The sequence below is a fragment of the Saccostrea echinata genome, unplaced genomic scaffold (assembly GCF_033153115.1).
Source record: "Saccostrea echinata isolate AGI-Se365-2 ecotype Australia unplaced genomic scaffold, CSIRO_AGI_Sech_v1 ptg000047l, whole genome shotgun sequence".
NCBI classification, from domain to species: Eukaryota; Metazoa; Mollusca; class Bivalvia; order Ostreida; family Ostreidae; genus Saccostrea; species Saccostrea echinata.
Window position 1 is genome coordinate 4,255,491 of NW_026889796.1, and position 23,511 is coordinate 4,279,001.

The 23,511-nt window shown below is 33.1% G+C and overlaps 4 protein-coding genes across 5 annotated transcripts in view; 3 read left to right on the top strand and 1 right to left on the bottom strand.

Moving 5' to 3' along the window:
* LOC133202292 (SH3 domain-binding protein 2-like) overlaps positions 1 to 23,511 on the bottom strand; it is a 43,915-nt gene that overhangs the window by 7,727 nt on the left and 12,677 nt on the right. Inside the window, exons 1-5 of one of the 2 annotated variants that reach the window (XM_061338080.1) lie at positions 5,717 to 5,919; positions 4,158 to 4,240; positions 2,038 to 2,166; positions 1,822 to 1,924; positions 1,343 to 1,466 (exon numbers count right to left, since the gene is read on the bottom strand). In XM_061338080.1, coding sequence (XP_061194064.1) covers positions 1,343 to 1,466; positions 1,822 to 1,924; positions 2,038 to 2,166; positions 4,158 to 4,218 — 417 coding nt within the window. In that variant the 5' untranslated portion in view covers positions 4,219 to 4,240; positions 5,717 to 5,919. Of the gene's footprint in view, positions 1 to 1,342; positions 1,467 to 1,821; positions 1,925 to 2,037; positions 2,167 to 4,157; positions 4,241 to 5,716; positions 5,920 to 23,511 lie in introns of those variants that run through there. The other variant, XM_061338081.1, reaches the window with a different exon arrangement.
* On the top strand, positions 6,288 to 14,199 carry LOC133202295 (probable E3 ubiquitin-protein ligase DTX3). Its single transcript, XM_061338085.1, has 4 exons — positions 6,288 to 6,390; positions 6,825 to 7,193; positions 7,510 to 7,727; positions 13,966 to 14,199. The coding sequence occupies exons 1-4, from the start codon at positions 6,382 to 6,384 to the stop codon at positions 14,072 to 14,074; spliced, it is 705 nt and encodes a 234-aa protein (XP_061194069.1). The 5' UTR covers positions 6,288 to 6,381; the 3' UTR covers positions 14,075 to 14,199.
* Positions 14,904 to 16,178, top strand: LOC133202350 (uncharacterized). Its single transcript, XM_061338156.1, has one exon. The coding sequence runs from the start codon at positions 15,020 to 15,022 to the stop codon at positions 16,103 to 16,105; it is 1,086 nt and encodes a 361-aa protein (XP_061194140.1). The 5' UTR covers positions 14,904 to 15,019; the 3' UTR covers positions 16,106 to 16,178.
* Positions 18,574 to 21,864, top strand: LOC133202351 (protein tfg-1-like). The gene is made up of 5 exons (XM_061338157.1): positions 18,574 to 18,702; positions 19,040 to 19,387; positions 20,141 to 20,226; positions 20,690 to 20,876; positions 21,532 to 21,864. The coding sequence occupies exons 1-5, from the start codon at positions 18,697 to 18,699 to the stop codon at positions 21,652 to 21,654; spliced, it is 750 nt and encodes a 249-aa protein (XP_061194141.1). The 5' UTR covers positions 18,574 to 18,696; the 3' UTR covers positions 21,655 to 21,864.

The window sequence follows — 23,511 nt, forward strand, 5'->3', positions numbered from 1 at the left end:
TAAGGGTATATTGCTACATAAGTCAGGGAATTTGACGATAGGGATAGAAAACTTGAAGTCATCACGTTTATGATGAAGTTTTTTTGTTAGCTACCATTACCTTCTTTTTCTAGTAAAATATCCAGATATGAAATAGATGTGTCAGACTCTGTAGTATCTTTTATTTCACGTTCACTGGGATATATCAAGTCGACAAATGAATGGAAGTACATATAACTATTATTAATTGATATAATTCGTCGTCAGTATATCTAAATGTCGAGTTGAAGGCAAGATCAAGTGTCTTCTTCTTCTTATGTTTAAGTTTTTTTTAATATATTCTGCTTCATACGAATACAAAAATAGGTCTGCTTATAACGGGGCACAATTGGTTCCCATGGGAATTTCGACAGATTGTTGAAAGACTTTATCTCCAAAAACTACATAGATGCTGTCAATCAAAAACTCAAGCATTTTTTAAATATCAACTTAAGAGTACTTGTGTGTACAATCAGAATATGTTTTAACAAAATAATTTCGGAAATGACGAATGACAAGGAAAGAAAATTTACAAGTTCCATTTTTATTGAAAAAGCAGCTGTCTATGATTTCAAAAAGCCTGGACTTTAATTCATCATGGCGAATGGTTGTATAAAGTGTTGAAAAGTCATCCTTTTTGATGTTATTGATTTTGATAAAATTTTGTGACTTCAACATTTCTAAAAGTTCCTTAGAATTTTAAAATATCCTCATCTGATTTACACCACTTCTCGAATATATTGTTGTATAGTACACCTGAAGTTCCTCCTTCACTACTGTTCATGTTTTAGTGAGGAGTAAAGAAAGATTTACTGGAACACGCTATGTCACTTGTTTTCATATAAGGAAATTGGAGAGGTACTCTATTTCTTATTTAAATGCACTGATCCATACATTTAGAATTCTAGAGTTACACGATTTTCCAAATATTAATATCCAAATCCTAATGTTTTCAAGTTTGAACAATTCAATAGCAAAATCAATTGATTAAACAACGTAAACTTATTGGGATTATTATTGAGAGAGTTGGTTCTCTTGGTTTATATTTAACTTACTGTCGTTTTTGACTGCTTTTTTCTTTCATACATGCTTTATTGTAAATATTTCATGTATATAATATCCTCTCTATACTGTTGTCACAGTTTCTGAGAATAAAATACCTTCATTGTTTAAAAAAAAAAGAACTAATGTCTTCAACGGTAAGACAACAACTAACAGAATGCTTCAATTTCCTTTTTAATTCCGTATAATTGTAACATTTTGAAGGAGTGTATATTTCATATTCTGACGTATATTGATTGCCGTATTCTGATTCATAAATTACCTTCCTCTCACCATCTTTTGCACAACCAAAGATAAAAGTTTTCATTGTCTCTTCTGAAGGCACCACCTGAAAACACCTTCGTGTGTCCACCTCTATCCCCATTGCTGGCGATGGCCTCTCCACTCTGCATAAATATTGAAAAAAAAAGTTTTGGAAAATGGTTTTGTTAATGTTACCAAAGCATTATCTTAGATGGGTCCTTTTTTGCAGAAAAATCGTTCGTTACGTGTTGTCAGTGACAAATTCTCTTGTGAAGGAGATTTTATCGTATAGCGTTTGCATAATCTGAGCATTTTTGGGGGCATTGCAAATGAACTATTGATCGGGAATATGCAAATAATTGTTAAAGTTTAGATTAATAAGTAAATACATTTAAAAATTTTAATGTAAAGTAACAGATAAACATGTATTTACATTTAGGTTTTGCTGTTGCATAAAATGCTATAATTAATGTGTTTTAGTAATTCATTTTTTTTAACCTGCTATACCCTTTGAGGGACACAGAATGCAGTGGAGCCCTCCCATGCTCGTCTTTGTAAACGTAAAGGCACCCTCGTCCAATAATCACAAACCGCTGACGCCCTAGTAATGCAATGTGGAATCATATTAAGAAATTTAGAAGGAAGAGAATATTCAACAAAACGTCTGATAGAAAATAAGGTAAGAAGAATCTTGGAAAATATATTGTGACTTACATTTGGCAAGTTCTGAAAATATGGTTTTAAATAACGCATTTGATCCAACAATTCTCTCCAACTTCCCTCGGCTGCGCAAAAAGCCGCTGTGACACACACTGTCTTTCTGTTTTAAAAGGTCTTGAGCACCTACTCAGTTATGTAACAAATATACATTTTTAGAATACCATTTAAAAATATTCACCTAAAATATCTTAACTCATAACCGTAGATACAAAACTGAATAGCACAAAAAAAAAAAAAAAAACAAACAAAAAAAACAACAACAACAACAACAACAAAATCTTGGAGTAAAAATATTTTTTATGTAAATGATACGGATGGTTTTCGCCAAAAAATTCGTATCGTGATATATCATGTTTTTGTCCCCCAAAATATCACGATAATATCAAGATTTTTTGCATTGCATGCAGTATTTTTTATGATTTGCTTTATTCATTTTTTATTTATATAAATTTTGAATTTTTCAAACAAAATGAAACAGAAAAGAGTACGTTTATGAGCTCAATTTAAAAAAAAATAATGAAGTTTCAATAAAAACAATCATACTGAACGTTATGCTCCCAAATATAAACGGATTTAAGAGACTACTTGAAAATATGGGAATTGCATTCTACAAGACGAAGAATGAACATTTAATTCACAATTACTTCTATGGTTGCATACAAAAACATTAAATCAAAGGTGATCGAAGTTAAATTCACACTTAATTCGTGAGATTGATCGATAGATACCCTAGGTATCTCTGATGAGGCGGGCTTTACTACGAAAACTTTATAAAATGAAATATGCTATTGATACCACCGAAACACATGTATACACAAGGAATGGACCAAATACTTTATAAAGTATGTTGACCTCTAATATTAGGTAATGTTACGATATGTTTCTTTTAAAAATACGATTTTTACACTTCTCTATAATAATTCAGATTTGAACAAAAAATGAATTATTTCGAGAATTTATAATAATGTTTGAAATATATACCGGTATTTTAGTCTTTGTATCACGATACGTACGTACATGTATACATATACACTGTATAACACAATTTTAATAAAGCCACGATATATCAGTATATAGATAAAATCGCATATCCCTATAGTAAATAATTTGGAAATCAGTTTTTCTTTCCTTGCAGAGTAGTTGATATTCTGGTTATAAAAAATATTTGCAATTTCTCAAATAAACTCCACCTCTAAAATATAAAGAAAAATCCCCCCCCCCCCCCCAATTTTAAATATTTCAATAATAAAAAAAAAAACAACAACGTAAAATCAGTAGCCAAAACAAAACTAATTTTAGGACGGTATTGTATAAAAATAACGAAGACAAAGTTGATAAAAATTTTCATTTCACATATTTATATATTTCATACATATTCATATATTTCATATATTAACTTATAAAGTTGATTCAATTTTCATATACTATTTTTTAAAATCCTAATAAACATTTCTTAAATTTTTCAGGATATGCTTTCTAGTGATATTTGTTATTCTTGTAAACCCACGAGGTACCTACGTTAAGAACAAACATGTTTTAAAAGTTCAAGTAGTTGTGTTCCTGTTCTAATAGAAATAAAACTTTAAAATCGACACTTTGCTTGTACTGTATCTATTAATTTACTTAATTTTGAATGAATTACATTTACTTTTTTTTTATTCAATTTTTTTTCAAATCAATTTATAATATTACTTATATTAAATTATTCCTCTGATTTTTTTGGCATTCATAGATTTTCTAACCTTTGTGGAATTTCATGTGATCTTAAGTTGCAGTAATTCAAGTCGAGTAAAATGTCCCTCAAATCTATAAATAACACTGTTGTCTGGTCACTTCTCATGATTCAAACATAATAGTTATCATTGTGCAGTAAATATTTACAAAATTATATAACTATAATTCCAGGTCTTTATATTTACAGATACCACACCAACAAACTGCCCGAGTCGAAATACGTCAAGCGGTGTACGGTACTCGCTGAACACTTGCCAGCCCTAGCTTATGTTTAAAAATTTTTAGAGACATAATATTTACTTAAATCCCCCTTAAGATTATCAACCAGATTATTGGTATTGGGTAAAGGGATTGTCTGGAACTTTCACTCCCTCCCCTACCTATGTGCCTGTGAGGTTCAGATAAGGGTTCTTTCTTCCGGTTGAGTGTTCCTCCGCTCATCTTGTGTGACCTTCTTCATAATCTGTAAAATACAAGGAACTCAATGCTTGGTACATTTATATAATATGTTTCATATGAACATCGATGCTCAGACAATTGTCGAAACGATGACAGGATACGGAATTTCATGCAGAAATAGTGAATTAGCAAACCTGGGTTTCTATGAATTTTGTATCTCCCTGGGTATCTAAAATCGTATTGAGCTCATAAGCAACACAAACACACACAAACATTTTCAAAAAAGATATAATAAAGAATTTTAGAGGGTTCAGTGCCATTCGAAAAGACATTAAATATTTTGATTAACTTCAATTTCAAAGTCATCGCAAGAAGGGACATGATGTCGTTGAAATCAGATCAAGCGCGTAGTATGGGGGACTCCAAATCTCTCCTTTCCTCCGAGAGTTATCCTTTTTTCTGTTAAGATGGGCGAACAAGACGTGCAAAATGCCTATGGCTTCAAATATGTAAAAATCAAATTAATTTTGTAAACTACATGTAAGTCTTTAGATCAAAGTTCTAATTTTTGAAATCCCCTCTACATTCTTTTATGTATCGTCAATTTTCTTTTGTTTGCCCACCTCCCCTTTGAAAAATGATGCTTGGGGTCTGGAAATGGAAGGGAAATATTAACAACATAACATGCCTGATGTTATAAATCATGACTTGTTTAATTGTTTTTAAACTTTTTAGTCCTACCTTAGATTTTAACAAAGTAATCTTTGCTAAACCTTTGATGACAAGGAAAGAGGAAAGATTACTAAAAGAAAGAAAGGGCCTCCTGTTAGTCGGTAGACTATAGGTCACCAGCCATAATATATAATTATTTTTTTTTTTTTACCGTTTTCTTTAGATTTTAATTTTATTTAAAAAAAAAAAAAAAACAGTGGTTACAGTTTGTTTATAAAATAGTCTGATTTCAGTAGTAGAAAAAACGGAGAACTTTTAAAGTACTTGTTATCAATTTGAATCAAATCAAGAGAAAGCCATTTCCATCTGATAACCTATCGCTCTATGTGCCTCTCACCTCTTGTTAAAATCAACGTTTTTCCAGTCACCCGTGGAATGTTTATTGTGTACAGCCTATGCAACCTGTGTATTTTAACCTGTGTACCCACATAAAATTTTCTTCCGTGTTAAATTTCAAACAATGTCATTTAAATTAAAGTATCAACACGTTATTTAATTTTGAATCTTGATTGAGTTAAAGCTTGATCAATATATATAAAAATATCTTGTTTAGAAAATACACATAATGATTAATAATTTTTGATATTTTTTACCTTTGTTTTCATTTACAACACACGTTTTTTCTTCGACTTTTAAAACGAAATATCGTAATTTTGCTGAATGTGCCTTTTATGATTTATGTCCCAAAGTTTATTAATTCAATGCAAATTAAGGAACAAGTTTTAGCAATACACAGTGTTTATCGTAAAAAAAAAAAAAATAATAATAATAACAATTTAACGCTCAAACCCACACATTAAAAACTTACCGTTCATGTGAACAAATGTTTTTAAGCACAGGTTACTACATGAAACGATGTTTTAACTTCCTCTTTCAAAGTTAAATCCAAAATATGTGTATATCGGTTTCTAAAATGCTCAGATTCTACTTATAATGCTGAAAACACATTTCATTGATCTATAGGAATTATATGCCACTCATCATTTGTAAAAATTTGGAGAATGTTAACTTATAGCACATTCAAGTGACGTCCTTTGCAATACATGTAGGAAGTTTACAGTAGTTTGTTACCTGTTTTGATATTGGGCTATTTTTAGAACACAAGGTAAGATGTCAGGCACAATACACCCATTTTTTATCCTGATAACAATACATCCAGAAATTTAAAAAAATATATAGAGAAAAATACATACTTCGATGCATAGAATGGAAGTTTGTATTTCCCCAAAAAGCTCAAAGGGGGGAAAAATTAATTTCCGGATAATTGCTATCCCTTTGTGTGATCTTTCTTTTAAGTAGTACTGAAAAACTTCCGGTGTTTTCTATTTTGCTGAACAAAAACAAAAGTCAAAGCGATTCAAGATGTTGTCTGTTATATTTAAAAGTTTGGCAAAATGTTCTTCGATACATATTTTCATTAAGAAATCAGGGAAATAGAGGGAGAATAGGCAATTTTTACACGGTTATCTGTCAATGTCAAAGGTAACTTGTCTCCAGGTGTACGTGTAACGATGTTATCATATTTCACAACAAAAAGAAATAACTATTTTTTTGTTGTCTAAATGTGAAAAGTCTAGATGTGCATTTTTTTAATGGAATTACTCACAGATTTCATAAAGAAGCAGTATTCTTTCATATCTGTAAAAAGACATCGGCAAGTTCTTATCATGCTTATTTAACACTGTTTAACAGTTTAACAGAAACGAAAGTAGAATTTATTCCAGCTTCTTCTCGACTTCCGTTTTAAAGGTTTGATAAAAAAAAAAAACGATGTGTTATGGGTGATTTATCATAATATATCGGATTAAAATAATAAAATAATGCTTTCAAGCTAGAAATGCCTACAATCAACAGATCAATATAAAGCAGTAAATAAGTACTTGTAATGTATATATTTTTTCTGGATTTGAATATAGATTCCCAGTAGCATGCTAGAGGGCCATAGTAGTCAGCAACAGCAGCAAGAAGGGCCAACCCAATCACAACGAACTGAAGAAGAGCCAATGGAAGTGGATGAAAATAGTGATTGTGTTATATGCATGGATGTCATGCAAAATAAAAAGACATTGGAAAAATGTTCACATGAATTTTGTAAGGACTGCATTGACAGTCATTTTAAGTACAAGCCACAGTGCCCCATATGTTTTACAGCTTATGGAGTAATCATGGGGAATCAGCCAGATGGATACATGGAGATAAATAGAGACAGGCGACACCAGCTTCCTGGTTTTATGGAGAAAGGATTAATCCGAGTGTACTATTCATTTTCTGATGGACAGCAGGGGGTAAAAAAGTGTTTGTTTTTTTAAGATTACATGTACATGTATGTCATTTCATTTTGTCATATTATTGTTTTGAGATAAAGTTGATTAAAGGATTTCTTGAAGAATCTGCTTCAATCTAGTATACTCTATTATTTTTCTAAAAAATTGTTGAGATTTTATGATTACCTGTACATAAATGCATATGTTTATTTCCATGAAGAATAATACACAATTATCTACATGCATTCTGGTCCCATTAGGACATTTGATCAGTATTACAGTTACTACATTTTAAAGATTAATGATAAGCCAGAATAATTGCTACATAATTTTACAGCCAGAACATCCAAACCCAGGACAGAGGTTTTATGGAACAAGTCGTACTGGCTATCTCCCAGACAACGAAAAAGGTCGCATTGTGGCACGACTCCTTAGAGTGGCATTTAACAGGAAATTAGTTTTCACAGTTGGACGATCACGAACTACAGGGGTAGATAACTGTGTAACTTGGAATGACATTCATCATAAAACTTCTATATCTGGAGGCCCAGAAAAGTAAGTGGTTCATATCTGATCTGCATCTGTGTTTCAGGAAAAGGAAGGAGAATATTTTGAAGTTTGAGTTTTTCAATGTTTTATATTATCTTCAATGGATTTGAAGTTTCACTTTTAAGTTTCAAATATTTGAGACAAAGATACTAGAACATGTAGAAGAAAGTTTTATTTCATAATATTATTGTAAATTAGCTCACCTGAGCCGAAGGCTCAAGTGAGCTTTTCTGAATGAAATTTGTCCCTTGTCAGTCATCGTTGTCTTTGGCGTTGTCGTAAACGTTTCACATTTTCATCTTCTTCTCAAGAACCATGGGGCTAATTTCAACCACACTTGCCACAAAGTATCCTTGGGTAAAGGGGATTCAAGTTTGTTCAAATGAAGGGCCACGCCTTCTCCCAAGGGGAGATAATTAAGATTTCATGTAAAATTAATGGCAACATTTAAAAATCTTCTTCTCAAGAACCACTGTGCTTGTAAATATGAAATTTATGTGGAATCATTGTCAGGTAGTGTAGATTCAAGTTTGTTCAAATCATGACCCCCAGGTGTAGGTTGGGCCACAATGGGGGATCAAAGTTTTACATAGTAATACATAGGTAAAATCTTCTAAAATCTTCTCAAGAACAGCAAAGCTGTTATTGGTCATATTTATATGGAAGCATCCTGAGGTAGTGTAGATTTTAGTTTGTTCAAATCATGACCCCAGGGGTAGGGTGGGGCCACAATGGTGATCAAAGTTTTTCATAGGAATACATAGGAAATATCTTAAAAAATCTTCTTCTTAAGAACAGCAACGCCATGATTGGTCATATTTATATGGAAGCATCCTGAGGTAGTGTAGATTCAAGTTTGTTCAAATCATGACCCCCGGGGGGGGGGGGGGGGGGGTAGGATGGGGCCATAATGGGTGATCAAAGTTTTACATAGGAATACATACGAAAAATCTTTAAAAATCTTCTTCTCAAGAACAACAAAGCTGTGATTGGTCATATTTATACTTTTCAATACTGAACTGATTAATTTTCTGCTTTTTCCTAACCAAAGTGCTCAGGTGAGAGAGGTGGCCCCTGGGCCTCTTGTTTTTGTTTCCTACTCAAGAGGAAATAATTTATGTGGTAAAATGTGAAAAAAGTGCATTTTTTTAACTCATTAGAAAAAAAGAAAACTTATCAAATTGAATTATGAGTTAAAGGCATGATTCCATTAATTTATCAGTTTATTTGAATGTTGAATATGATGTACATGTACATAAGCTACATTTCTATCCAAATTTTGCCAGTTTGTCATGTTTATCTATAGATTTAAAACAGGTATGGATATATTCTCCTTTCTACATGTTCTAGGAATAGGTAAAATAGTTGTAGATTCATAAACAAAAAGTAATTAACATTCCACATGCATAGGGTGCTGTTCTACTTTTCAGCGATTGGACACAGTTTTTCCATGAAAATCAACCTGCTTTTCTGCAACAAGTCATACTTCTTTTTCATAATTGATTTTTGCTTTTCCTAGACTGAATTATGTCTCCCCTTCCAGGGGAGACATATTGTTTTTGTCAATTTTCTTCTTCTTCTTCTTCTTCTTCTTCATCCAAATTTTGCCCAGGCTGTAACTTTAATACCCTTTGACATTAAGACTTCAAACTTGGAACATAGATAGATGACATTGAGAAGGAGTGCACGCCACCAACATTTTTGACCTTGACCTATTTATAAGGTCAAGGTCAATCTTTTACATCAAAATAGAGTTTAGCCCATAACTGAGATCCCTTTGATATTAGGACTTCAAACTTGTAACATAGGAAGAAGACCTTGAGACAAAATGCACTGCATTAGAATTTTGACCTTGACCCCTTTCTGCCTTCAAGGTCAAATAGGGAAAAAACACGATCTGACCATAACTTGAGAACCTTTTGACATTAAGCCTTCAAACTTGGAACATGCAGAGGTGGTATAAAGGAAGGATGCATGCCACCAAAATTTTTGACCTTGATTCAATTATTATAAGGTCAAGGTCAATCTTTTACATCAAAATAGAGTCCAAGCCATAGCTTGAGTACCCTTTGATATTAAGACTTCAAACTTGTAACATAGAAAGATGACATTGATACAAGATGCAACACACCAAAATTTTTGACCTTGACCTCTTTTCTTCCTCAAGGTCAAATAGGGAAAAAACTTGATTAGACCATTACTTAAGACTCCTTTGTTATAAAGACTTCAGACATGGAACATGCAGAAGTGGTATGAAGGAAGGATGCATGCCACCAAAATTTTTGACCTTGATCCAATTATTATAATGTCAAGGTCAATCTTTTACATCAAAATAGAGTCCAGGCCTTAGCTTGAGTACCCTTTGATATTAGGACTTCAAACTTGTAACATAGAAAGAAGACATTGTTACAAGATGCAACGTTTCAAAATTTTGACCTTGACCCCTTTCTTCAAGGTCAAATAGAGAAAACATGACTATACCATAACTTGAGAACCCTGACATTAAGACTTCAAACTTGGAACATGGAGAGGTGGTATAGAGGAAGGGTGAATGGCAACATTTTTTCACCTTGACCTATTAATAAAGTCAAGGTCAATCGTTTACATGAAAATATAGTCTAGGTCATAACTTGAGAACTTTTTGACATTAGGATTTCAAACTTGGAACAAGGAAAGACAACATTGAGACTAAATGTACTGCATCAAAATATTTGACCTTGACCACTTTCTTCAAGGTCAAATTAAGAAAAACACAACCAGACCATTACTTGAGATGTGTTTGACATGAAGACTTGAAATTTTGTACACAGAATTTGAGTTGAGATGCACTGCATTATTATTTTTGACCCTGATCATATATTTGCACTCGTTAATGTTGGTAAAGAAGGGGAGACATGTGTTTTTTTGTAAAAAAAAACAATACCCACTAGTTAGCTCTACTGGTCAGAGACCAGAAGAGCTTATGCGATAGTAAGGTGTCCGTCGTCCGTCCGTCTGTCTGTCTGTCCGTCTGTAAACAATTTTTCAAAATGCTACTCCTCCTACAGTTTTGGTCTGATTTCAGTATAACTTGGCACACAAGTAGACTACACTAAGATACATAATTCTGTGTATCGGTTTTTGATTTCGATGAACGGTGTTGCCATGGTTACTAAAAATAGAAATTTCTGTGAAATACTTTCAAAATGCTACTCCTCCTACAGTTTTTATCTGATTTCAATATAACTTGGCACACAAGTAGACTATACTAAGATGCGTAATTCTGTGTATCGGTTTTTGATTTCGATGAACGATGTTGCCATGGTTACTAAAAATAGAAATTTCTGTGAAATACTTTCAAAATGCTACTCCTCCTACAGTTTTGGTCTGATTTCAGTATAACTTGGCACACAAGTAGACTACACTAAGATACATAATTCTGTGTATCGCTTTTTGATTTCGATGAACGGTGTTGCCATGGTTACTAAAAATAGAAATTTCTGTGAAATACTTTCAAAATGCTACTCCTCCTACAGTTTTTATCTGATTTCAATATAACTTGGCACACAAGTAGACTATACTAAGATGCGTAATTCTGTGTATCGGTTTTTGATTTCGATGAACGATGTTGCCATGGTTACTAAAAATAGAAATTTCTGTGAAATACTTTCAAAATGCTACTCCTCCTACAGTTTTTATCTGATTTCAATATTACTTGGCACACAAGTAGACTATAATAAGATACATAATTCTGTGTATCAGTTTTTGATTTCAATAAACGGTGTTGCCATGGTTACTAAAAATAGAAATTTCTGTGAAATACTTTCAAAATGCTACTCCTCTTACAGTTTTGGTCTGATTTCAGTATAACTTGGCAAGCAAGTAGACTACACTAAGATACATAATTCTTTATATTGATTTTCTGATTTTGATGAACATTGTTGCCATGGTTACTAAAAATAGAAATTTCCTTGAAATAACTTCAAAATAATACCCCTACAGTTTTGGTCTGATTTTAGTATTACTTAGCTCACAAGTAAACTACACTAAGATACATTATTCTCTATACCAGTTTCGGATTTTGATGAACAGTGTTGCCATGGTTACTAAAAATAGAAATTTCCTTAAAATACCTTCAAAATGCTACTCCTCCTACAGTTTTGGTCTAATTTTAGTATAACTTAGCACACAATTAGACTACACTAAGATACATAATTCTCTGTACCAGTTTTGGATTTCAATGAACGGTGTTGCCATGGTTACTAAAAGTAGAAATTTCTTGAAATACTTTCAAAACGCTACTCCTCCTACATTTTTTGTCTGATTTCAGTATAATGTGGCATACAAGTAGACTACAGAGATACATAATTGGTGTTATTGTTTTTTGATTTTTGTTGAATGATGTTGCCATGGTTACTAAAATCAAAATTTCTGTAAAATTGTTTTAAAAGGCTACTCCTCCTACAGTTTTAGTCTGATATAATAATAAATCTTGCCACAAAAGAGACTAAACCAAGGATCATTATTCTGTTTATTGCTGTTGCAAAGTTTCAAGTCAAAGTGCTACTTTTATCTTCCTTTATAAATACAACCAGTAGAGCTACAGTCTCATCAGAGACTTCTGGTTTTTAACATGTACTTCTTCTGTTTGTCAGGTAAAATCTGTTGTTCCTGCTTACCACAAAGGTGGAAGTAGGATTTTAAGCATGGTTTTGAGCCTTTTTTAGCTCACCTGAGCCGAAAGGCTCAAGTGAGCTTTTCTGATCAAAATTTGCCCGTTGTCTGTCGTCGTTGTTGTTTAAACTTTTCACATTTTCATCTTCTTCTCAAGACCAGTGGTTCAATTTCAACCAAACTGGGCACATAGTATCCTTGGGTAAAGGGGATTCAAGTTTGTTCAAAAAAAGAGCCACACCCTCTTCCAAGGGGAGAAAATTAAGAAATAGTGAAATTGGATGGGGTAATTAAAAATCTTTTTCTCAAGAACCACTGGGCCAGAAAAGATAAAACTTTTGTGAAAGCTTTTTGGGGTAGTATAGATTCAAGTTTGTTGGAATCATGACCTCCTGGGGTAGAGTGGGACCACTTTGGGTGATCAAAATTTTACAAAGGAATACTAGGAAAAATCTTTAAAATTCTTCCTCTAAAGAACAGCAAAGTCTTGATTAGTTATATTTATAACGAAGCATCCTCATGGAGTGTAGATTCAATTTAGTTCAAATCATGACCCCAGGGTAGGGCTACTATGGGCAACCAAAGTTTAATATAGGATTACATCGAAAAAATCTTTAAAATTTGTCTTCACAAGAACAGCAAGGTCTTGATTAGTCATATATGTATTTATATGGAAGCATCCTCAGGTAATGTAGATTCAATTTTGTCCAAATCATGACCCCATGGGTAGGACGGGGCCACTATGGGTGATCAAAGTTTAACATATAAATACATAGAAAAAAATCTTTAAAATTCATCTTCACAAGAACAGCAAGGTCTTGATAAGTCATATTTATATGGAAGCATTCTCAGGTAGTGTAGATCTAATTTTGTCCAAATCATGACCCCCTGGGGTAGGGTGGAGCCACTGTGGGTGATCAATAAAAAAATAATTGTTATCTGAATGTTAAAAAAAAGTTTTGAGTGGGACCGTTTTTAGTCAGTCGGTCGGGAGAGGGCAACCAAACAATTTTGTAAAGATGGCCCTAAGTAGAACTTTTTGAGAAAATACAGGTACATATCGGCAACCGTTTGATGCCAAGCTCTACCTATGTTCATTCAAAAATCGCGGAAAGGAGGTAGCAAAAAAGAAAGTAACATATCACATAGTTAAAACCAATCGTTAAAAAATAGTGTGAAGTAGTCACGGAAAAGCAGAGAGGGTGCTGGAAAAAATCGCAGAAAAACGGGACTGCTGCATGGGGTAACTTTGGAATAAGGGCTGTACCATACATGTAATTACGTTTTAATTGCATGTGTTAAAGTCATGTGAATTACCTTTGTATACAGTTATATTTATAGCTGACTGGGGGCTTCAAATTTTGCAGGAGTGCAAAAAGGTGTGCATTATTTGAATAATGTGATAATCATATTCACACATTTAATTTTATTTTCAACAATTATGACCAAAGATTTTAAAAAGTTTAACCTTTTCATGGAATTTACGACCTCATAAAAAGCCAAGCCCATTGCAAAGTGCATGCAAGACCTGACATCATAAAGTTGAAAATCTTTGCTAGAAGTCTGAGAAATATTTGAAATGTCTTTACAGTTTTGGATACCCAGACCCCACCTTCCTGGATCGTGTGTTAGAAGAATTGGCTGCGAAAGGTGTGACCCAAGATGATCTACATGAAGTGAAAGAGGATATCATTAAATGATACGTATCAATTCCAGACTCAACTCAGATTAAAAATGTTTATATGTGTATGAGAAAGTGGGTGAAATTTGATTTTCTTTGCAAAATACCGAAGACTAAAAATTTCCTGGAATTAGTTATTCATGAATGAAAAATTGATTATCAACAATATAATACAATTTTTTTATGATCTGTAGCTTAGCAAATCTTTATTTTAATGTTTCATTGTAATCGTGTTTTTGTTATTGATTTTAATGTGATTTATAATTCAGGAACTATTGCTCTATTAAAATAAGAATTTAATTCACTAGTATTTAATTTCAATAATTTATAAATATTTTGAATGAGATTTAATTTATTTAACATTGTATTTTATGTAAGATTTATTACATGTTTTTAAGTATTATCACTAGGTCATTTGAATACTTAAATGAATGCAAAAAAATGAAATATACTATCAATTTATATGTTGATACATGCACGTTTCTTTCAAAGGAAGTAGTACATGTTTGTATGGATGAATATCAATTGATGGATTATGTGCAGACAATTATTAATAAATTATTGTGCAGAAAATTTATTTTTCATTTATGCGAAATAAATTTAAAGATGGATAAATAAATAAATATGATTTATTAATTTGTTAGACACTGTGGCATTGACATTACTTGATTTCTGTCCTCATTGAATTGTCATTATTAAGCAAGTTTAATTATTGCTTAATTAGAATACAAAGAACATGCTCTGATTTTGACGCCTAGGAGTTCACACTGTGTAGTAACAACTGTTCAGTGTCACAATGCATATATAGTTCCAATACTGTCAGTTAAAGTGATTGACAAGGTGTGAAATGGTATAAATACAGCAACTAATTATATAAATTTAACACTTTAATGTGCTGGGGGCGCGTGGACAAGCGCATACTTTGGAGAATATTAATGTACTTTTAACTCGTATATTGGTGGTAATGGATTTAAATTTGAATGTAAACGAGTGCTTTATATCTGGCGATGCGGAGTTGATGCTTAAAAGGTCTTGTGGCCAAGAATGTTTAGTTTTTCAAGATGTGAACAATTTTCGACATAGTACACCGAAAGAAGCTGCAAGCCGATTCCATGGAAAACATGGCAGTATTGTGCAAAATGTACTATTTACCCAAAGTAAGTCAAAGGAAAATATCTGCGCGAAGAATGTGAAATGCACACACAATTTTATACAACGCAAAAGTGAGGAATTCATTCACAGTACACCTAAATTTAACAACGATTTAACGAATATTCGGAGTGAAAGAAGTAAAAAAGTAGAAACATTTAGAGAGTCGAAGGAAATCAAAAAGCCCTATCAACATGTTGTTCTGAAAACAGCTCGAGTCTTACATAGTACTCCGAAGGAATTTGGAAATAAACTAATGACAAGGTGTCAGGCTATCCTAAAAGAAGGTGAGTTTTGCCACAGCACACCTAAAGAAACTGAAATTCAACCGAGGATCAAGTTTGCTGAGAAAGGAAAAATAAGTCACAGTACACCGAAAGAAACGGATAACATCAGGATAGAGGATGAGGATATGTTATGGAATGGTGCCTCGGCAAAAGTTCTACAACGTGCCATGTCTGCTCCTCAGCTTCCGGGAAAATCCGAATTTGACTCGAACAATTTGCATCGCGTGATGTCACTCCCGCATCTATGGATTCCAAGAAATAGTACTTACCAAGTACAGCATTGGCAACGTCGTTTGGAAGTGCTTAACCGTAAGACGGAAAAGATGCGCCAAAAAGATAAAGCTTTGAAAGAAAGACTTGAGGGAATTCAAAAACGTGCCGACATGCTGACTAGGAGTCCCATACCTACACCTGTTAAGCAACCAGAGTCAGGCACATCGCATTTGAATAAGTATTTCAATAGATACAGTGCTAAATTGAATGTGCCAAAGATCAAGAAGCGAGTAGTTCATCATCCAAATAATGTTTATTCGTGTACTCTCGGAAATCTAATTATTGGGAATTCGGAACTTCACACCTATTGGAAGAATGGACAAAGATGTACATATGTTTAGATATGTACCTGCAGTTATCAATAATTAGACTTTAAAAAAAAGTGACAAATTGTACATAAAAATTTTCCCATGTACATAAGGATATTGGGCTAATTGTACATAAGTTTATTTGTACATAATCATTTCTATATTATGTTTATGATTTTACTCTTGCAAATATTGTAAAACTATATATACAATGTATTGAAATTACAATGTTTTTACACAGACATACTTTAAATTGAGGATGTATGGATTATATGAAACTTATGCAGTTTGGGTTACTACTATGCATTTGTTATTGTGTAAGGCCGCATTAGTTTTACTTTTCAATGTTTGGTTATGATTTATTTGTTATTGATGATTGTTTTGTTAAGACAATTCAATGATAAAAAATAAAATTAAAAAATCTATCAGATGTTATGTAATTTTTTTTATTGACGATATTAGACTCTTATGTATGCTATTTAAATTCTACATTAAAAAACAAACAAACATAAAAGGGGGAAGGTCAGATGAGAAGTCAAGGTAACGACAGGTGGTATATTTAAACAATAAAAATGCTTTCTTTGTTCAATAAATGCAGCGGTTGCAATCACGGCAATAAGGTATCCACTTCTTCCTCCGTTGCATTGTCACCATACATGTAGCTTCTTCGCAGACGTTCTTCACCCTTGTTTAGAAATGAATAGATGTAAAAACTAACCAGAGGTACTGTGACCACTGAGCTCACAAAATGATACCCCCGCCTCCCATGTGCTTATAATGGAGAAGTCCATGTTTTTCTATGGGAGACCCGAAATATGTGTCCGATCAAAAAGTGAAATAGGAGGTGCACAATGGCACTATGTAACAAAGATTCTGTGAAAGTATCCACAGGTGCTTGGGGACAAGCGTTTTACAAATATTCTCACCTCTGATACTAAAAGAGAACACACAGGTGCTTGGGGACGGGACGGAACCCCCCCCCCCCCGTGTTCCGTACCCGAAGGGTTCTTTGACCTTTTTTAAATAAAATATTTAAAATATTTTTCTATGATACATTTACAATTACAACTGAAAAATCCAAAATATAACCTAAAACAAGCCTTTTATAAAAATTCACACTTTCTGATACTAAAAATTCTCTTTTAGTATCTGAGAGTGTGAATTTTTATAAAAGGCTAGTTTTAGGTTACATTTTGGATTTTTCAGATGTAATACTTTGTGAATGTGTCATAGAAAAATATTTTTTTTCAAAAAAGGTCAAAGAACCCTTGGGGTACGGAACACGGGGGGGGGGGGGTCCGTCCCCAAGCACGTGTGAAAGTATCATTAAATTTTATTAAGTGTTATAAGAGGAGTTGCGGATAAGAGATGGGTACCCCTCAATATCATACAAAGAATGGCAGTGTCTATGTTTTGCTATTGGAAACCCAAAATATGTGTCCGATCAAAAAGTTAAATAAGAGTGTATGTATGTAACATGTATGTAACAAATATTCTGTGAAAGTATCATTAAAATATATTGAGTGGTATAGGAGGAGTTGAGGATAAGAAATGTGTACCCCAAAGCGTAACGGCCCGGCCGGACGTACATGTACAGCTCTGTCTGTTTCGTCATGGACAATCACATGGCAATACATATTGGTATATGTAATCAAGTTTTTTAACCAGTTCTTGTCCTCCCTAGAAATACATGTAACCCCAAACGGTATGAAATCCACTAATGATATTATTATGCAAGCTTTTAGTGGACGCAATAATTTTTTTTAAAGTTTGTTCATCATTGTAAATCTGTCCAGATTTAACAAGTTTGTTCTTTTGTTTTTCTTTCGTAAATAGACAGTCTTGTATAGCATGCTGTCATAGTGTTCATGTTTATGTAATTGTCAATTTCTCTTTCTCTCTCCAGTAATGTTAACGTTTGTGTATACTAAATCATCTTTTATGAAAACAAATTATATACTGGAAAATAAATTCACCGTCATTAGATAATAGAAATCTACTCACAATGCATTTTTTTCAAGCTGTTCTGTGTATACACATACTATAGAAGTTAATGAATGATATTACAAACAGTTTTTTTTACCCCCCCCCCCCCGCTTGAAAAACAGGGGATATATAGTGATTGGGGTGTCCATCTGTCCGTCTGTCTGCAGGGATATGACTTTTTTAAAAAATCAAAATAGGAAACTTATGATAGAATTTTATGAAAATTCCTGTATTTCAAGCATTGTATTGAGAAAAACGGGAATCGGAAGAGTATATGGAAGTCTAACGGCGTATTTTAGACGCTCATACCGTACGGGTATGTATCGTAAGGGTTCGCAGCTCTGAACAGATAATGTTAAAACATTATATCTGAACGAAGTACGTATCTTCTTCTGAACCATATCACCCTAAGCAAGGTTAGATGTCTTAAATTAACCAGAAATGGGCACACTACCCTTAGAAGATATTGATTTTTAAAGTCACAGACAGAGGGTTATTTCTCAATAATAGAATGAGTATTTAGAAATACACATTTAAATAGCAAGCTTGACTAGTTGTGGAATTTTCAGTGCGGATTATGTTGTTCGTAACATAGTGTTTATAAGCGTCGTCCAGTTCCTCTTCTCCGACACACTCCAATGTATGTAAGTACTTGTAAGTTTCGTACCAGTTTAATCAGTTCTGCAGTGGGTTTATATTTGCTCTTGTATCCTCAGCTATTACTGATGGACAAATTTCTAAATATGATTTTCCTAATGCAGTGAAGATTCAAGATTAAAATTCGATATGCATAAACAATGTGATCATTTGAAAACTGCATGTGCATGCTCCCCTTAGAAAATGTGAATGATAAACTTGAGTACTTATAGTTATAAACTTTACAAAAGTTATAAATTCTCTCCGCATATTGTACATTACAGTTTTCATTTAAAATACCAAAACGCTTTTGAGTGCTTTTTTTAATTTGAATATATTTTTCAGCCAACCGGAAGCCACGCACCCCCGGAGAAAGGGGGTCATTACCCTCCGCCTCAGGGTGGATACGGAGGATATCCACCTCCCTCTGGCGGCGCTTATCCCCCACCAGCTGGCGGCGCTCCTGGTTATCCCGGTGGATATGGCCCCCCTCCAGGTGGATATGGTCCCCCTCCCGGTGGATATGGAGGCCCTCCTTCTGGTGGATATGGTGGTCCCCCTCCAGGCGGTTATGGAGGTCATCCAGGTGGATATGGGCCTCCACCAGGAACGGGACCAGTTGGTCCTCCCCCAGGCGGCTACGCTCCCCCTCCGATGGGGAACATGGGACACATGGGACCCATATATAACCCGGTAATTGGACATGATATACATGTATAAAGTAAAGTTTTATTCTGGTTCATCACAAGTAGGCGTTATGAAAACATAATTCAATCAAATTATCATTCATACAAAATTATAAATCTGGACGTTTACTTTCGTTTTACTCTTTCTTTGTTGTCCAAAGTCCAAACGTATGACTGAACCTATTCTATTGTCATATTTTTTTTATAGTGATTTTGCAGGGGAATTAAATGGTCTGAGTATCTGAACAGCCTTTCTTTTACAAATTCTTCATGTCAAGTCAATGTATAACTTGAGGAATGAATCAAACTCTTTATTTGAAAACACATACATCATGTTTATGAATGAAGTTTGATTTTGAAATTTAATGAAGAAGTTCGGAAATAAAAGTCAGCAACAACAAATGACAGAAATATGTTCGAGAAAAAGAGACCCAAATTCACCAACATGGCATAAATGTAGCTCATCTCTCCTCAAGATCTTAATCATGGTCTGATTTGAACATATTTATTGTATAAATATCATACAAAAGTTCGAACACAAGTTCTAACAACTTGGGGGGTTCTTACTTTAAATATGACTTACAATTGTCAATGTCTATTTAAAAAAAAAATCATGGTTAGTATCATTTTAATCTTTGCTTATAAATGTAATGTAAAAAAGGTAACTTAACACTAAGACATAAAACTCGTTATTTTCGTCTATTTTCTGGAAAGGACACACTTAATACTTCAAATAAAATTTGTGTGATGTTCATTGCAGCCAATGCCATTCGTGGGTCGTGTTCCTGGCGGGGTTGTTCCAGGGAGATCAATTATCATCAAAGGCATGGTGACCGCAGATGACAGGTATATGTAATTCATATCATTCAAATTTTATAACTTTTAACTCCTCTCTCTCTCTCTCTCCTAGCTTCTCTCTATTTATCTAGTGATAGATATGGAAACCCTGGTGATAGATAATACAGACCCTAGTAATAGATATGGAAACCCTGGTGATAGATAATAGATATCTCTCTCTCTCTCTCTCTCTCTCTCTCTCTATATATATATATATATATATAATTTACCCAAGGTAAGCAAATTTTAAAGAACTTACATGTTTATCCATTGTATCTTTGTTGAATGATTGTATAAAATCTAATAATTTTCAAAAACATATTAACTGAAAACGATGTCAATTCGTGTGATTATGAGTAAAATCTATATATTAAAAGTAAAAAAGAAAAAGAAAAGAAAAGAAATAGATCTAAGTTGTACTATTATACATTATAAAACCACAACATAAATAAGAAATAAATCATTGTTGCAGGTTTTCGGTGAACCTTAAATGTGGGGATGAATACGGCCTCCATTTTAATCCTCGTCCGAGTCAAGGATGTGTAGTACTGAACCATAGCCAACATGGATGGGGACCAGAAGAGAGGCATAACGGAAGCATGTTTCAACCCGGCCAACATTTTGAACTCTGTATACATGTGGAGCCAAACCAGTACCTGGTAACGCAGTTACATGGCATCTAATATAATGATAAAGCAAGCAACACTTTATACGCAATCAGAAATAGTTTTTATGATAGGGCTGGCAAAAGAATTCATTCCGTGATACGATACATCGATATATCATATATAATGACACGATACACAGAGTGTAGTATCACGTGTAATGTCAAATATGTACATATGTAGAATGTAGTGACAAAAGTGTAGCATCACGTTTAATGACACTATACATCGATATAACCTCACATTTTCTAACGCATGCTTTATGTTACAAAACGATATTCATATGCATGTACATGTAGCTTATGTATTTATAACTGTGTTCCGGAAAAAAATGTTGAAGATTCTTGACCATACACAATTTTAATTGCAATCACACTACATAATATTTATGTTCGCATCTGTTCACATGAACTATCATGGGAAGTACTAGTGCAATAAATGGAGGCATCAATACCAGAAAAACAAAATTATTAAGAATTTAAACTTTATGATTTATCTGAATCAGAAATTCTAATAATTCTACTAGGGTAAGATACACATTTGGCATCAAAATAGTGAAAGCTGTACTTTCTTGGGCTACTACTGGCAGTTAACGAACATGATGATTAATCCTACTAATTGTGATATATGCCTTTTTTTTTTCTTTCAGATATTTATCAACCAGCAACCTAACCCTAACATTACCTTCGCTGCAAGACTGTACCCAATTGAAAAGTACGACGAGTTACACGTGGATGGTTCGGTTCAGATCAATGAAATTAAATTTGCATAATTCTGTTCTAAAGAATAAAGGATTCAGATTTTGTTATCCACTTTGACATTTTAAAATAACCATTTTCTTCTTCATTTCACGAGTGATGTGCCTATGTATCGTTATTAGAGTGTGATGATTTTTTACTTTGTATATCATAGGATTTGCAAAATATCTGGACATATTTTTATCTTAATTTATTCATAAAATAAAGATTATATTGTACATGTACCTTTAGTACATTCTCTTTCTTTCCAAGTTTATACAAGGTTGTATGACGAAATATAATGATTAGTGGCGTATTCAAACTCTTTACTTTCAGAAACTGTGTAAAAGAATCGACGGTTGAATAGTCATTAAAAATACAAATAAGCCTTGGTTTTATCATAAAATATATAATTTGAGAAATACCGAAAACATAACATTTGACTGTGTATTCTATTTAGCGACATTCGGTGGGAAACAGCTTCTGCTAGACCAAGTACATCATATGCATCGCTAAATGTCATTTTTGATGTATAAAAATTATTATGTAGATTGCTAAATGTCATATTCTGAAAAGCGCTAAATCAACCTACGCTAACTAGCTGAAAAATCAATTTACATGCTACAATACATTTACATTACTAGTAACAATACCATTTCTGGTTTTATTATTCATATACAGCAAAGGCATAAAGGTTTTCATCACCCGAATACGTTAAAGTCGGTTATCCTCATATCTGTAAAAAAAAAAAAAGGACAGAAATACAGTTATAGATTAAAGAATCAGGATCTGAATTAATTTAATGCAGATGTGTGCGTGTTGAGGGGAGGGGGGGGGGGGTTAAAGCAGTTAACGATGAGTTTCAACAATAGTTTGGAAATTCACTACAGTGGGTAGACAACTTAACATTATCAATAACTAAATTGATATAATGCATTTCCATTTTCACTTTTAAATATCTTTTAAAAACTAAGGCATGATGAGTAACATTTGTAAAATATTCTGTCCCAAGAAAGCTGTGTGTATCATAAAAATCATCTTTATTTTTTAAATATTTTATAGAAATATAAAATGACCAGATATAGTACTCAAGACGTGCAAGTTGACCCCCCCCCCCCCCCCAAAGGACATGTAGTCTCTGCATGATAAATTTACTTTCAATTTAAAGCTTAATGGAGATTATATTTCAATTCACTATTCGTTTTTCGAGTTCTTTTCTTACGTGTTTTCCTTGTCAGATTTTTTTTGGAGTGCATGTGGAATTACCCCCCCCCCCCTTTCCGAAAAAAACCTCGATCCGAACAATGCTACTCATTTTTCATCCTACTAAATGTTTTGATTATATTTTCAATTTAGCATTACACGTTATTTCTAAAAAGGTGGATCGGTGGTGGAGTGTCCCATTAACACTCCCTTCTTAAAGAACACATTTTCCCTCTTTTCTGAGAAGATTTATAAGCTTAGACGTACATGAAGATAATCAATCGTTACAATTAAAAACAACCTTTTTCTTTCTTTTTTTTAAAGTACATTTGTGCCTATACATATTACATCTTATACTGAATTTTGATTTGAAACATTACATAAAGACATCGTTGATATTATACAAAACTCAAATAGTATAGCTTAGGACAAAACTGAAGGAAAAAATAAATATTATTATGCAGGGTAAGAGAAAGATGAGTGAAAATTTCAAGGATAGAACATAATACGTCACAGAATGTTTGACGAGATCTATAGCTATGACGTAACAATAAATTTTCTTTTACTACCAAAGAAAGACAGAGAAGTGAAACGTAAGTATAAAGTTTTTCCAACCTAAATCTATATTCAGTGCTTATTAGAATAATTAACTTGTTCTTGATAATTTTTTGATATTTTCTATTTACATT